General features: G+C 37.2%; 1 protein-coding gene across 10 annotated transcripts in view; it reads right to left on the bottom strand.

Moving 5' to 3' along the window:
* THSD7B (thrombospondin type 1 domain containing 7B) overlaps positions 1–17,194 on the bottom strand; it is a 1,235,876-nt gene that overhangs the window by 733,057 nt on the left and 485,625 nt on the right. For all 10 annotated transcript variants that reach the window (XM_053214974.1, XM_053214976.1, XM_053214972.1 and 7 more), the window contains one exon: positions 5,089–5,261. In XM_053214974.1, the coding sequence (XP_053070949.1) occupies positions 5,089–5,227 (139 nt within the window). In that variant the 5' untranslated portion in view covers positions 5,228–5,261. The remainder of the gene's footprint in view (positions 1–5,088; positions 5,262–17,194) is intronic.

Here is a 17,194-nt window from a genome sequence, read left to right as displayed (position 1 = left end):
AAAAGAGCTTCTCACAAAGAGACAAAGGTGGCTTTTTTTTTCTCCTTTCATGCATTATGATTCATAGCAAAACTTGTTTTTCCAGTCTTTTTATAAACTCACTTGTAAAACATCATTTGGAGCCATCTGGAACTAGATTGTGGTGATATCTTCACCAACTGTGAATATACTAAATGCCATTGAATCGTAAACTTAAAAATGGTTACAACGGTAAAAGTTCATATTATGTGTATGTTACCACTACAATTTTTAATGTGATTTGGCCCAAAGGAAGCACAGGTGTATCCTCCACATAAATGGGATCACAAATTTCAAAGCCACCTCTTCATTTCTAAGGCTATACATTTAAATTCTACCTCTTTGCTAGTGACTTCCAAATTTATGTCTTTGGCACAGACCTTTCTCCTGAATTCAGACCCATACATCCCACTTCCTGGTCAGCATCTTCCATGAATTTCTAACAGGTTAAAAAATGTAACATGCCCAATGCCAAGTTGCTAATGGTCCCTCCATGCCAGCCTGTCCCGTCTAGCTGTTAAGGACAAAGTCTCAGTGCCACCATTGAATCTCTCCCTTCCCCGCCCCCTCACATAAGTAAGTCATGATGCCTTACCTTAAATCAATGTTTCTCAACCTGGGCACTATTGACTCTTGGGGGCCTGGTAATTGTGGTAGGGGCCATCCTGTGTCTTCTACCCACAGATATCAGTAGCTCACCCCAGTTGTGACAAACAGAAAAAAACCCTGCTGGGCAAAATCACCTCAGTTGAAAAGAATGGCCTTAAACATAACCAAAATTCAGTCTCTTCTTACCACTTTCACTGCCATGACTCTAGATCAAGCTAGTAGCATTATTCTTCACTACTTTTGAAGAAGCCTCCTAACTGACCTCCCTGCTTCCACCATTCTCAACTGACCACTCACAATGACATATTAAAATCTTATTAAAACGAAGTCAGATCATGTCACCACTCTCTCAAAACTCCCCAGTGTCTTTCTTTCTCACCCATAGTAAAAGCCAAATTGTATATGACTATGAGGACACACCTTATCTGGGTCCCGTTCTATCTCTAACCCCATGCTCGCTCTGTTCCAGCATGCTGGCCTCTTCTCAGGCCTCCAAACATGCCACATATGGTCCTGCCTCAGGGCCTTTTGCCTTTGCTGTTTCCTTCATCTGGAAAATTCTTCACCCAATATCCCCATGGCTAGCTGCCTTCTTCCTTTAGGTCTTTATTCAAATTTGCCTCATGAGGCACCTGGATGGCTCACTTGGTTGTGTCCGACGTTGACTAAGGTCATGATCTCGTGGTTCACAAGTTCAAGCCCCACGTTAGGCTCTGTGCTGACAGCTCAGGGCCTGGAGCGTGCTCCAGATTCTGTTTCTCCCTCTCTCTCTCTCTGACCCTCCCCTGCTCATGCTATGCCTCTTTCTGTCTCTCAATAATAAATAAATGTTAAACTTTTTTAAAAAAATTCGCCTCCTTGGTGAGGCATCCCACAGCCTACATGTTAACAATATCTGCCTCTCACCTATCATTGTATATCTCTCTTCCTTGCCTTCTCTTTCCTTCTAAACACTTACCACTATCTAATGTACTTTTTATTTAACTTCTTGATCACGTTCATTACCCCATTTCTTTGCCTATTTTATTCTCAATTTATCTCATGTGCTTGTAACAGTACCTGTCACACAATAAGGACTTGACAAGTGTTAGTGGAATGAATGAACCTCTTAGAACCAATACTGAGAAATTCTTTGAAACCACTCACTATTATGGCTTCAGAAACCATGATCTGTCCATCCTTACAAACCATGCAGACATGAATAGTTATATATTTACTTAAAACAACAAGCAACATCACTCCTTATCCGGTACTCTCGCAGACACAATCCTTCCTTCGCATGAATGGCAGATTGCTTGACACTAAATATAGATCAGAGGATCTCATCACAGTGATGACAGACACTCAACAGCCCTGCCAGATCAATGACCCCCACAGCCTACAGCTCACCAGACTTTCTCAGTACAGAAATCCTTAGCAACATAATATACCACTCATTATTCATCAATCCATTGTTTATCCAAAGCCAGGAATCACTTAGAAATGCCTCCAATTCGGATAAGGTTGACTATCAGCTAATTCATGGACTCAAGGGAAAACAACAGACACCAACAAAAATCTTAAGTTGTGGATCCTACAATCTAAATCCAGAGAACAGTTTCTAGGTTTCTAAGTATATTTGTCTGGGTCTCCTGGGGAAAGCTGTTCAAATTTCAGAATACACTGGACCTGGTTGTCAGATTTGATAACATACTCCCAAAACACAACTGATGTCACCTGCAATACATGTCTTTTAAAACCAAATTGAAATATAATACACTCACATATAAGTAGATTAACAGATTCTAAGATGTTGAAGTTGCTTTTGAAGGTAATGACCCAGAATTGCTCTAGTGTACAATGACTCCTCAAGATGATGTATTGTTTACCTTTAAAATAATGTTGCATTCGTATAACTATAATTTATAGTAGCAAAACACTAAAAACTGCTGAAATGCCAGGCAAGCTTTAATAAACATACTATTAAATAAAAACACAAAAGAATACTATGTAACCATTAAAAGATGAAACTGACCCGTGTGCACTATTATGTAATGTTCATGAAGACATCATGTGATAAAATGAAGCTGCAAAAAAAGGGTACATGGTATGATTCTGATTGTAGGAAGCAAAATGTGTGTGCGTATGTACATATATGTATGTATGAGTTAAATATTTTCAGAACCACATTGTCCACCTTTCTCTACTCTGCTCTCTGCCCAGGAGGCCAGTCTGTATGATAAATCGGTGGAGTCCCTTGCCTCATGACTTCTGGTTGGATTCAGGCAATGAGAGCCCTGGCAGGAGATGTGAGGGCAAGGGCCCTTCATTCCCCTGGCCCCTTTCCTACTCCTCTCTGCAGGCTGGTTATATCCCTCTGAAGGTCACAGCATCTTTCGGGTATCCTCTCCGTGAAGTTTTCTCTCCAGATTCCAGAAACCACTTCCTTTCTTTGCCTCTGCAGATCTAGAAGTCATAGAGACTGACACTAGTTCACGGGCACTCCACAATTCCTTGTCGCTGTTCTTAAACAGTGTTCACACTTTACCACTTTTGTAAACAGTCCTTTTATTAAACTCCTCCCAATGACCTTCTGTGCATGTACTGTTCCTTTTTTGGCAGAACCCTAATAAATAATATTAGTGATATTTTATGTGTATATGTGTGTATCTTATGTGGTTTATATACACAAATATGCATGGAGAGGTACCTACATGCACAAAGAAAATCTCTGAAGGATACATAAGAGATTGGAGAATGGGATACACGGTCTGGACTTTTGCTTTTCATTTTGTAGCTTTTAATTTTTTTCTACTTTTAAAATATCCAGTCATATAAAGTAATAAATTTGTAATTTCTAAGCAAATCCAAATGGGAAGTATATATTTATTACCTCTTTGATGGCACATTAAGGAGGGAAAGAAGTAATTAATACCAGGGAAAATGAGACTGATGACAGAGATGTTCATTTGAACAGTGCAATGTATCTTATTGGAAGGATTCTATCTCTGAAACTGAAGTTTGACAGTTATCAAAGAACTCATCCACTGCAGCGTGGGTCTGTACCATCTTATTCCAATGACCTGCTTTTAGAAAAGCAGTCTTATTTTTAAAATTTGTTTCCAAATAAGCCCCTTTTCTTCACACATCTCATTTGTGGTTCAGATTTGCTACTTTCTATCTTAATTGCACTTTTTTGAGAACTTTAGACAGAGGAGCGTCATATGAGTGTGCTCATTTAGATTTGATAAATATGTTTAGCGTTTTGTGATTAGAACAAAATAGCTCCTTTCACAGAATTGCAAGACTGACTTTTAGACCTAGTTCCAAAGCTTACTAAAACCACTCTGAGATAAAAAATACAAATCACTAATGTGGTACTAGAGCCCACAATTAAATTAATTTATAGGGGCTTTAGTGCAATGAAATTTCCTCCAGACTCTATCTCTAGTGGCACTAGGTTTTTTTACTTAATATACTTTAAAGCATAATTTACCTTAATTTTTGCAAAATCATTTAAATACTACAAATATCACTTTTGTACATATTTCCATGGTGACACAATACATTTGCAGTCTATTTAATTGACGACTGATGAGACTAAAATGAAAATTCTTCAAGGGCCATACATCTTCTATAACATCACATTTTCCTATTCCAAGAAATTAAGCATAAAAGTTATCTGCATTTGCAAGAATGGACTCTGGAAACAGTAATAAACATTTTAAATGATCTGATTTTGAAACTTTAAGAAAATTAAAATCTAGAGCAAAGAGACACATCAGTGATACAAAGAGCCAAGACGTTTAGGGTTCATCGTTTAAGATAATAAAACATAAGCATTTAAAATTAAATTTAACAGATCTTTTCTACACTCAAATTAAAGAAATTATTAGAAAAGAACATGACTTATACACAAGCCTCCAAATCTCAATTCAACTTATTCATATACTTGTGTACAAGGTATCTGGGGATCTCAAAATACATTAAGGAGACTTCGGAGTCACCGCTAATGAGCAAAGTTGTTAGGACAATTCTTCATGCTCCCAAATTTAGATATACAGGATCTATGCTACAAAATATTTAATAATAAACAGCTAACTAGTCTGTTAGCTAAAAGGAAGAAACATACAGAACTGGTCCAAAGCATTTGTAGCTAAGGCTATCAGCTAAATTCAGTAGTCAATTTTGCTACACATGTGCGGCACAGTGATATATGTGACAAAGGAGAAGCAGATGTAACTATGGAAATCATAACTTTAATTGACGACAACATGAAAATTCAGAAGGATAACAAGGATCATGGGTAGAGGTGACAATTATGCAGAAATAAAAATTAAATGTAAGCTTTATTGTAAAAAAGAAGAGTCTTTTTTTTTCCTCTCTGAATATTCTCTACTACTCCACAAATAAGAACAAGAATGGAAGAATAGTCTTCTCATTAATGAAAATGGGACAAAGGAACAGCCAGAACATTCCTACCTGGTTTCCAGATGAACTGATTATCCTTTTTGCCTTCCAAATGAGCTGCATGGGACAGCAAGAGAGAAAGTAATAGAAACAGCTTCCTCATGCTCCTCCATAACCAGCAAGTGACAGCCAGATTACCCTCTGAAAACATTCTTCAGATTTTCAGCCTCTTGACTTTCCTATTCCTAAAAACAAAATTTTTTTAAAGGAAAAAAAGAAAGAAAACCAGATAAGTTTCTTCTTTACAGAAATTATAAAGACTCACATTGACTGCTAGAACCTTTATCATGATGATACTACAAATTCCCCATTACCATAAAGAGAGTGCATATAATATCAACATTTTAAGATCAAAGGTTAATTAGCCATGCTTTCAATCCTTACCCATTAAGAGACTATCAATTCTAGTGACTCCATGGTCCCCTTATCAGTCGACTTTTGTGAGAGGAGGGTTGGCAGATACCTGGTCTACTCTCTCCTTCAACTTAGCCAAGCTCCTTGAGGAGCTCACAATTTGGGAAGAAACATGCACACACATCAAAGTCCAAAACAGGGCAAAGAATACTCTAACAGTAGTATTAAGAAAGTGAAATGGAGAAATTGAGGGGGAGGCAATTAGATCATCTGTGCTGAGAAAAAAAGAGGAAAGTCTCACACAAGGTAATGTCTGAGAGGAGCCTTAGGAAAACAAGGGCTTGAGGGAGCCAGGGGGTGCGTTTCTGGCCGTGAGAACTAGGTGCTGACATGCATTTTGTGTTTAGGGGCTGGTGAGTGGGCCGGTGGCTGCTGTGAAGGATGAAAAGGGGAGGGAGGAATGGACAGAGAGGAGATTTAGAACACAGGTTGGGGAGCAAATTATGAAGAGCCTTGGATGTCATGTGAGTGATATGGGACTCATTCTATAAATAATAACAATAAGAATTATAGGCAAGGGAATGACTTTTAAACAATTGACACCAGTGTGCACAACACATTCATGGTGGATGAGGCCAGTTAGGAAACTAGCAAATAGTCCAGGCAAGAACTGACAAATGAAAGGCTCCGGGTAAATGTCAAATGCAGTACAGAGGCCAGATTCAGTTACCAAATGGATGGAATATGAGAGAGAAAAAATAAAAAAGACAGCAAGACTGCTAACTTACATGATCAAACAGATGGGACCTCTTCACCAAAGGAGGAATGGTAAAGAGGGGCATGTTTGAAAAGGAAGATAAGAAGAGTTTCCTCCCAGCAATATTAAGTCTGATGTGCTTACAGGATATCCAGGTAGCTTCCCAAAGGATAATAAGTCTACCTGGAGGTAAGGAGATTAGAGATCATGGGCCACAGTTCATGTAATAGGAAAATGTATTAAGAAACATGGGTGGAGGGGGGGAATAAAAAGATTGAACAGTAAAAGGATATCAAGGTAGAAGTATTGTCCCTACACATTTACCCACATAGTGGCTACGAGTGAGGAACAAATCTATGAGCTTCCCAGTGACCAAAGAAAGGAAGTAGCTATTAATGCCCTCATGTAGGTAGGAGAAAATTATATCTTCTTTTTTATTATTGTTTCAGGAAAAGCCACTACTCTACTTTCAGGCACTGATGGAATTTACCCTAGGAGTCTTCATAAATACAGACACTGTGCTGAGCAATGTGCTGAACACAACACTTCATCAAATATAAGAAACATGGCAAACCATGTTTTGTGGCACTCCAGGCACATTCCAAGAGTACAATGGAAAAGTACAAAATCAGTAAAAAAGATTCTACAAAGGATCAAGCAATGAAGTTCAAGTACACAGCTCTCTGACGGCTGGCCTGGATCCAGGGATGAAGAGAGTACATGGATGGATAAGCAACCAAAACCTTTTCTTCAAATTTCTGTATCACATACCATATTGAGACTCATCAAAGTGGAGTCATCTGGCTGAAATAAAACAGAGCTCTCTTGCTTCACTGCCCCCAAGACTGGCCTGGTAAACTATCTCATGGAACTTTTGTGGCATTGCTGGATACAATTCAAACACCTCAAGCCCAGAGAACTGAACTGGCCATACTTCTTTGTAGCAAACATCCAAGAGTATGATTTGCTACAACTATGCTTTTGCTATAGGCTGGGCAGCATTGATATTAATTTTAGCTTATTCCAAGGATAAAACTTGTAATGAAAATGATCTGTGTAGTTAATCCTAAGCTATTATTATTACTACTAAAGTAATTTGCCATCAGGACCGGCTCTCTACAAAGATAACTTCTTTTATGCAGGAAATCACCAGGGTAAAGGAGAGGACTTTGTTCATCCTCATCATTAAGAGACACATATCCAGCATATCTAAAAATATATTCAAATCATTAGTATGTAAACTAAAGAGAAGGAAGACCCAAACCATATTTGCTATACTCCAAATGGCTGTAGGTGGGAAAGCCACAAAAGACTTAAAAGAGTTAAGAGTTCCAGTGATCTGGAATGATTAGTCAAAAATTAATATTTAAACATCTTGAATTTTGTATCAATCTTTGTATTTAATTCAAAATAAAACAATAACAAAATCACCACAATTCCCTGAGTAGAGGCCGCTATGAGCCCTGATCTCATTTTAGGCTTTCTTATCATTCCAGAACCCTGTGCTGACTCTGCAAAGGGACCCAATGTCTTGAAGGTTCCTTTTGTGTTCATCTAAGCCAGTGGCAGATCCCTGAGCAGAGTGGCTTGGGAACCTCCTAGCCACTCATGTATGTACAGTCACCACATCTTCTGGCTGTCACTAACAGGAAGAGTGCCAGTAGAAACCTTAGGTTGATCTTGACCAAACAAACAAACAAAAAAAAACCAAAAAAACAAAATCTGAAATACAGATCTTAGAGAATGAACAAAAGCATTTCAATCTGGGATGCCACAGCAATCTTACTCCTGGGAATACCTACACATTTTAGTATCAGTATTATCTATGATCCTATACATCATTACCTCCCTTTCCCCAAGAAGCTGAGGGACAAACGATGGGAAACTAGGTTTGGTGAAGCTTCTACCACTTGCCATGCTCCATGCTTTAGATGTATAAGTAAAATGAGAATCTCTGCTGGGTTGATGGACAAATGTGACCCCAGGTTTGTCTTACTCCACTAAACTATGTTTCCTCTCTTTCCTCCAAATGTCTGAAAGTTTACTCAATTATTCCTTCAAAGACACTGGGAGTCATTCTTGTATTCATTACATGAAAAGCCACACAAGTATTCACAATAAAAAAAGAGGGGAAACAAGAAACAATTAGAGATTCCACTCCTCTATTTGTACAACATAAATAGATGTTGTACAAATGCTATAACTACAATAAAAATATATATTATGCAGGAAGCATGTGCTACCCACGATGGCATAAATAATTTACATCACGACCATCATTCAGTTTCCAAATCAACTTATTTACTATATATCTTAGCATCCAAAATATATTTGTAAGGTTAGCTTTAAATTGATGAATACTAAGAGAACTAAAAAAACACTGTTTATCCTTTTTGCCTCTGTTTTCTAATCATTTGAAGGCAATTCGGACTATGAAAAATGCGTCTTACGTTTTACACGCATTTCATTTCCCTTTAAATGTATTCTTATCATTGAAGTCCTTGAATATTTAAAGGCACAAAACTTAAAAATAAAATAAAATAAAATAAAATAAAATAAAATAAAATAAAAGCTGTTCCAATTTGCTTTCAACCTGCAGGAACAGCAGTGAAAGGGAGGGAAGCAAACGTGAGCACACATATCCCCATAGTGCCATCTCATGGCAATTTGTGGACAAGATGGCTCGATAAAGATGGCTGAGTAACAGGGGCTGGAGGAGAGGACACCCAAGTTGAGACCCAACCAACTGACTGGCACAGCTGATTCAGCTGATGGCCACTCCAGATAGATGCCTATTACAAGTGATTGTTAACTAAATACCACTGGAGAGACCACAGGAGCATTTGCTTTTTCTCAGCTATCTGTCTGATTTCTGATTGCAATATTGTGAATTCCATTTCATCTTTCATAATCTGTCTGTATATAGAATATTGACCTAAATACTCTAACTCTCACCAAAGCCCTGCTATGTAGTTATTCCTATTTTCTCTCATTTCAGAGACGAGGCATGGAGAGTTAAGTGACAAGCCCAAGGTCACAGAGGTGGTAAGCCATTTGCAAGTGATCTCAGTGGCCTTCCTCTGAAACGAGAGAGTAGCATTGTAACCCTGTATCAACGCAAGCAACTTTTTATAACCCTGAAAATGGAGATCCTTTATAGCCCTATGTAGGGTCTCTCAGCAGCTTATACATGGCAATTTACATATCATTTCACTCAATCCTCACATAATATTATGAGCAATTATTCCTGTTTTTCAGATATAAAAGAGACTGATCATTAAGGATGTTAAATAATTATTCCAAGGTTACCTCAGCCAGAAAATGTCAAAGCTGGATTACATAACGGGCCTGACACCATAGCCCCGATCTGTTTATGGCATCACATGTAGTGACCCTGGCAGGTCACCTGGCCTTGGAGCCTCAGGGTCCTCATCTACAAAATGAGGAGGACAGTCATCTCATAACCTCTAGGATGGGATAAAATAATGGATGGAAACTACTTAGATGGGGGTCAGCCAGAGAACGAGCGTTTGCTAAATAAAGGGCCACCATTGCTAATATTGTTATTACTCTCTCAAAATTCAAAAACTCTTACTCTAGCAAATTTAAATAACAGTGCAAATGCAATCCTGCCCTGCAGCAAAGGAATGAGAGATGATTTTTTTCCAACCACCCAATCTTGTGACTTTGTGCATACCATATTTCTGAAGAGCTAAAAGCGGTCTGTACCAAGAGCCCCATTAAAGATTCACACTGACCCTGTGAAGGAGAAAACAGGTATTATCATCTCTATTTTATGAGAAAGTATCCTCTGGCCTCACAATGACATGATATTTAGTAACTTCCTCAAGCTTTGTAACTGCCAGCCTCTTCCTCCACGCACCTCACTCTGCAGAAGCCAATTACATCAACATATGAGGTATCTGCAAGCATACCGAATAATATACAGTCACGTGGACTCTGGTTTTCTATAGTAATAATTTCAATAGGTTTGCATCATGTAATAAGGCCACAGAGAATTCTGCACAAAGTCCACACAAGTATTTTACATATATGTGGACAAACTTTTGCCACAGGAACAATAGAAAGAGGGCTTTAAACAGATTTGTCACAACCTTCAAAGCTACATCTTGGCAGCTGCAGCAGACACTACTTACTATCTCTATCTCTATCTCTGTCTCTATCTCTGTCTATATCATCTATATCTACCTACATCTATATCTATATATCTATTCTATATATCTATATCTATATTTCACATTGCCGGATTTTCTTTCAGTTAGAGTGACCACATAATAGTTCTAAGCAATGGATTGAGTGTCAAATATATTTTTATTCCCCAAAAGAAATATAAAATCCCAAAGGACAAAACGTAAAAGTGTGGTTCTTTGCCATTAACCCTGCCTGGAACATACATATAATGTCTGGAAGTACCAGAGCCGTCTTAAGCCCATGACAATGAACACTGCCCACTACTATGAATGATGGAGCGGGGATGCAGAAGGATCCTGAGACTCAGATGCCATAGTGGAGTCTCAGCAACTGTCCTAAATTGTCACCCTCTGGACTTTCCACCTTGTTAGGGAAATAAATCCGCTTGTTTTAATCCCCTTTTTTCTGTGTTTTCTGTTACATGAGCTGAAAGCAACTCTAACTCCTAATGGTATCATGTCCCTACATGCACTGGGTCTGTTAATAGATATACCTATTTGTATGCGTGTGCCTCTCTCTCTGACTTCTCCAGATTGAAACACAGTATCTTGCATGATTCAAGCAACACACTGAAATTCTCTGTAAACCTGATCGTGGATGCCCCTATTTCTAAACAGGGGAGGTCAGTTTATTTCCCATACTGATTACTTCAGGTAATAGACACACTATTCAAAGAAAAGCCACTGCATCTGTTGTCATTTTGCACATGAGTTATCAAAGTGAAGAAAGGGGGCTTCATGGGTGATAAACTATAAATAAAAAAGAAGGGTAGTGATTACTCTGGTAAGCTGCCTGAGGCTCCCCAGTGAGAACAAATCCACTCATACACAGTCTAATTTAAGAACATATTTATGCAGTTATTACCCCATGCTGTTGCCAAGTCCCCTCCCTAATTCTGAAGGTATTATGGACAGATTTTATCATTTGGGAACTACCTTGTCATCACCTCATGGAAAGCCATCTATTACCTCATGGAATCACATCTTCGTTACTCCTAGTGTTTCTGGTTATTGTGCAAATCTTCCACTTCCTCTTAATCACTTTTTCACTTGGGTCAGGGATACCAAACTTTTTTCATTTCTCACCGGCCACTTCTCAACCTCCTTTTCTATCATAGCCTCCCATTTGACCTCTAAATTGACATATCTCTCACTCTGTTCTCAGAGCCTTTTCTTTCCTCACTTCCCAAGTCATCTTAGTCTCCCAGCATGAAATACCATGCTTCAAGTTCCCATTTCCCCATATCCATCCCCATATCTCCAGTCCTGATTTGTTCCCTGAACTCATGCATCCAAATTACTGCTGAACATCTCCACAGGGTGTCTGATAGGCGACTGACATGCAGCACACATAGCAAAGCTTGTGATTCCCTTGTGTAGGCTGCAGCCCACTTCTCCTCCCCCAGTGTCATCTCCAAAATGGCAATCACACTTCACCAGGCAAGAAGCCCAGGAGTCACCCTGAAATCCTTCCTTTTTCTCACATATGAAAACCAATCCATCAGCAAACCTAGCTGGCAACACCTCCACAGTCTGTCCAGTATCAGGCAAGCTCCCATCTCCTTTGCCACCATCTTCCTAGTGCAAGCCACCACCATTTCTCACCTGAGCTACGCTATCAGTCTCCTAACTGGTGGAGTGCTGTCACTCTTGAATGCCTTCTATGCATTCTCCATAGAAAATCCAGGATAACACTCAGGAAAGAAAAATATGCTGCCCTCCTTAAAATCCTCTCATGGTTTCCCATCACAAAATAGAACCTAAAAATTATGCTGGTTAGACTCTTGCTTCCTCTCTTTCTTACTAATCTCCATTCAGTCTTCTAGCCCAGGCATGCTGGCCTCTTTCTTGTTCCTCAAGGATGCACCTTCTCAAGGTCCTTACAGTACTGTTTTTCTTTTTAGATATCCACAGGGCTTGCTTCCTTACTTCATTATTCTCAAAGGCCTTCCCAGACCACCATCTGTTCAGCACAGTTGCATTCAATCTATCCTCTTGGCATTTGTTTGTTTGTAACACTTACAAAAGATCAATACCTGACAATCTAGTACATATTAGTTTATTTTTTTAATTTTCATCTCCTCTAGTACCATCTGCATACTTTATCTTGTTCACTGTGTATTGCTGGGAAAGTAGACGTTCAACAGATATTCGCTAAATGAATGAAAGAAGGAATGAATGAGTCTACATTTGTAAAAATTTTTTCTAGTTAAGTTTTCTTGATCATGGACCATAATTTTGATGAAGAGGTTTTAGCATATAAGGGCAAATGAACAGCTAGAAAAGCCCATCTACTTGAAAAATTAGCCAACTGAAATGTATTAAAATTATTTCTAAAATCCCGATATTTGGAGCATATGTAGCATGTCTAAATAACTAGGTAAGGGGGTTTTATCCAACACACAGAACTATCTGCTGCAAATTTAATAAAGAACCAGAAGTGCTGACTCTTGGGGTACCTGGCAGGCTCAATCATTAGAACATGCAACTCGATCTCAGAGTCGTGAGTTCAAGCCCCACATTGTGTGTAGAGATTACTTAAATAAATTTTTAAAAATACATAAATAAAACTGCTGACTCTCATTTTTAAAAGAATCATATTTCCATGTTTTTAGATGAAAAATTATCACTTACTTTTTTTAAGTGCAAAATGGCTCCTTTGGGAGCAAAATTTACCTAAAAGGAATGGTTTCTAAAAATGTATATTTTCCTACTTGTCATCATAGGAACCTCTTTACATTATTATTCAACAACTGCAATCACTACTGAATGCTATTTTGCTTCAATAAATGATGTTGTCAGCTTCCTAACCCTTGCATTTAAAGCCAAAAAAAAATAACAACAAAAAAATCTTTGATTAAAATGTATACTTGTCATTTTAATTTTAATGGCTACTAAAATTTATTTAGTTTAGAGACAAATGGAAATTATTTAAATTTAGAACAATAGGTTGTCTCTGAAATAACATTCATCAGATATTCAAGAGCCAACGGTAAACTGTATAATGTTATGAGTTTCTCTTATTTTGAGTTTTTGAATTCTCTCCCCTGTGCCCAGTAGAGTTAATTTAGTAATTGTGAAACCCTGAAAATCACATGGACTCTGGCAAACAGTTGAAAATTCCTCTCACTTTATAAACAAATTACAAACACCTTATTCCACACCCCAGAAAAGATCAGGAGATCTTTTTTTTTTCTATAAAAAAATTTCTATATTACCTGTATTTGAGTCCACAGGTGGAAGACTCTTTTTTATATAAAGCAGGAAAAAGTGAAAGCTAAATAGTTTAATGAAACAACATGAAAAAACATAAGATATTCACTACAGAAAAAATAAAATCTATATAATTTGCTTGGAGGAGCTTAGGTTAATTACAAAAAGAAAATGCATTCAATTTGATAGCATTACATTCTAGAAAGAGTAATAAAGTTAGTACAATCAGTTTTGCAGATATTTTAAGAAATAAAACAGGAACCTAATGGCATTAGTCTACAGTCCATTATGCTTAAAGGTGTAGGAAAGAATTTGATAATCTCTTTTTACCAAATTTTATAACTAAATATATATATTAGTATTTTATACATGTGTGTGTTTTATATATATATATATATATATATATATATATATATATATATATATATATGAATGGAGACAGAGAGAGAGAGAGTGATTTTTTGTGTGTGTAAGGTTATATTTAACCATTACTCTAAAGAGCTTTATATGAATTCAGTATAACTAGAATGTGTGAACAAGACAACATCATCTTCTCAAATGCTATTGACCTTTGAAATTAAAAAATACTTAATTACTCATTAATATTTTCTGCAATGTAAGATTCTAAATATTTATGTCAAGAGAATTATCTAGTTAAACATAAATATAGTTTTGTGTTCTCTTCATCAATTATGCATCTACTGTTGCAAAAGAACTTATTGAAAAATGTGTTCACAGTTGACATAAAAAATAGTGACATGTTTATAAGCCTGTAAAATTTTCTAGCAGTCCCTCCCATTATCTTTTATAAGTTTTCATGTATTATGATTCGGCATTGACCATTAATAAGTTGCTCATTAGATTCAGAAGATTTGATAGAATTTACTCTCATCCTTTTTCATCTCATTCTTCCCAAAAGAATGGGGTAATATCTGAAAGAGAATACTTTAATTTAAGTCGAAATGCAAAGGTCTTTTTAGATTCTTCTTTTATTGCACAAGCCACAAAGAAAGTTGTAAGAACATGTTTAACCAGTGGAAAACAGATTATGTTCCCTCTACTAGCAATTCCAAGGTTGTTGTGTGTGTTTTTTTTAATTTTATTGTTTCTAGGTGTTTTAAATGTATCAACAAAGTCTGAAGTCAGCTGCCATGAAATATATTTCATTTAACATTTTCCTACCTTAAAAATGCAATACCTCCATTTATCAGTACTATCTACCTTCAATTTCACAGAAACAGGCAGAAATTGATGACACTAAATAAAAAGCCATCCTTCATCTTCAAGTACTTTATTACACTATTAATGTGCATCTGCTTATGTGTACACATACACATACAAATACTTCTAAAATGATAAAATGATCAAAACACAAAAATGAGACTTTCAAAGAGTGATTTCTCTCAGAGAAAGAAAACCAAGTTCACTGGGTACCCTGGCAATTTTCCACTGGAAATTTTACATTTAGAAGTTTAATTACAAACTTAGATAAGTGGATTATAATGAAAGATATATCTAGTAAGGGAGCCCAGACAGATGCATCATGAATGCATTAAAGAAAACACTAGAGAGAGAGAAGTTTCCATCAGCAGAAAGATTTTAATTAAACAGCAATAGGATGGATCTTTTCTGTGAAATGATACTACTGTTACCCACAGTTCATTAAAACTATTTACTGTATAATATATTCATTGAAACCATTTGAGTCTGGAAAGTATGTTTAAACCTTTCATTCTTAGTTATGAGGGCAGAAAACTGTGGGCAAGGAGGAGGGGAAAGGTCTACCAGGGAAATGTGGGAATGAAAAACCATTTCTCTGTTTGCATTGTGTCCTTGGAGAGCTATGCCTGAAGTAGCTCCACACTTCCTGGAGACTCATGGGCTTCAGAAGAAAGCAAAAAAGCCAACAGTGACCACGAAAATATCCAATGAATTCTATCTGTGATCCATTTGGGATAGCCAAGTGGATGGCTAAGTTGAACATTCAATGTCATCTGTCTATACTTTATTCTTGGCATGGATTCAGTTATTTACTTGGTATACTAGGTTGTTAAAAACATGCATATCCCAGTGGCCTCTGCAGTGTCCTACCAAAAGGTTTTTTCTTGAAGTTAGAAGCCACATTTTGTTCATTTTGTATTTCTAACTTGTGGCTTAACAACTAGACACAGTATGTTCATTTGTGAAGGACAAATGAAGTGAATAGGTACAGCAGGGTATATACTAATCAAATAAAATTATAATGAACAAAAAGAATCAGACTAGGAAAGCCAGCAACCTCAAACACACACACACACACACACACACACACACACACACACACACACACACACACACACAAATTGATTCCAACATGCTCCCCCCAAAAACGCTGCAGAGTTCCATTCTGAACGACTTCCTTAGATAGCCACCATTTGCTATTCACCCTATCAATGTTGCACCTTTTCTAACGCTTTTCCAGACTGTTGCCAGTTACAAGTTGGAATGAGGACCACCAGCTCCAACGTTGGAGGAGCTCTAAGGCCCCAAAAATGAAAACATTTCTGAGTTTAACAGTGCATAGGAAAAGAAGTGCCAAGTGGATATTTTAGTAAAACAAGTAATTAATTAATAATTAGGTAATGTTCTGGGGCGCCCGGGTGCATCAGTCAGTTAAGCATCTGACTTTGGCTCAGGTGATGATCTCACAGTTCATAAGTTCGAGACCGGCATTGGGGTCTCTGCTATCAGCACAGATACGCTTTGGATACTCTGTCCTCCTCTCTCTCTGCCCCTCCCCCACTTGCATTCTCTCTCTCTCTCTCTCTGAAAAATAAACACTTAAAAAAATAATTAGGTAAAGTTCTTAAAGAAAATTAAATGACTCAGGCCCCCTGGACTAATAGTCTTGAACTTTCAGATGCCTTATAATTTCTAGAAATCATCACTCATTTTAACAGAGTTAATAGTGAATCACAGGAAGCCTTCAAAGGACCTCAGCATTTAAAATAATGTTTCAGTATAGTAATTTTTTATTAAAATGCAAAATATAACATCCTACACATCTGATATTTGTTGTACCAAAGTAATAGATATTAACAGCAACACAGACATAACTTCTGTCAGCTAGGGGGAGAGGAATGATGTTCAGAAATCTTAAGGTCAGGAGGAGATGTCTGTGAGAACAAAAGCTTGAAAAAAATTGTTACCAATTTTTAAATGACAATGCTATATTCCCTTAACAATTTCCAACACATGCCATCATTACTCTTTTAAAACTGATCCTACTCTTCTTCTACACCAATTCTTCTTGCACCTTCTAGCTCCCAAACACGAGAATAAATAAATGTTGAAATAAGTATTGAAACATGTAAAAGGTTATTGGTAGCACTAACATTAACGCTTAAAGGATTAATGAATTAAAAGAATGTTAAATATCTATAACTTAGTTTCCCTTATACCCTTGGTAGTAATGCAATATTTACAATGACAAAGAATTAACTCAGTGCCCCACAAAGTGGCCTATCCCATTTTGTGATAACTTCAGTGATTAGGACAAGCATCTCAACCCAGAACAGTTATTTTACTTTCTTATCTAAAGCCT

Source organism: Acinonyx jubatus, chromosome C1 (genome assembly GCF_027475565.1).
Source record: "Acinonyx jubatus isolate Ajub_Pintada_27869175 chromosome C1, VMU_Ajub_asm_v1.0, whole genome shotgun sequence".
NCBI lineage: Eukaryota > Metazoa > Chordata > Mammalia > Carnivora > Felidae > Acinonyx > Acinonyx jubatus.
The sequence above is the reverse complement of the archived record's forward strand: the minus strand, read 5'-3'. Positions and strand labels throughout refer to the sequence as shown.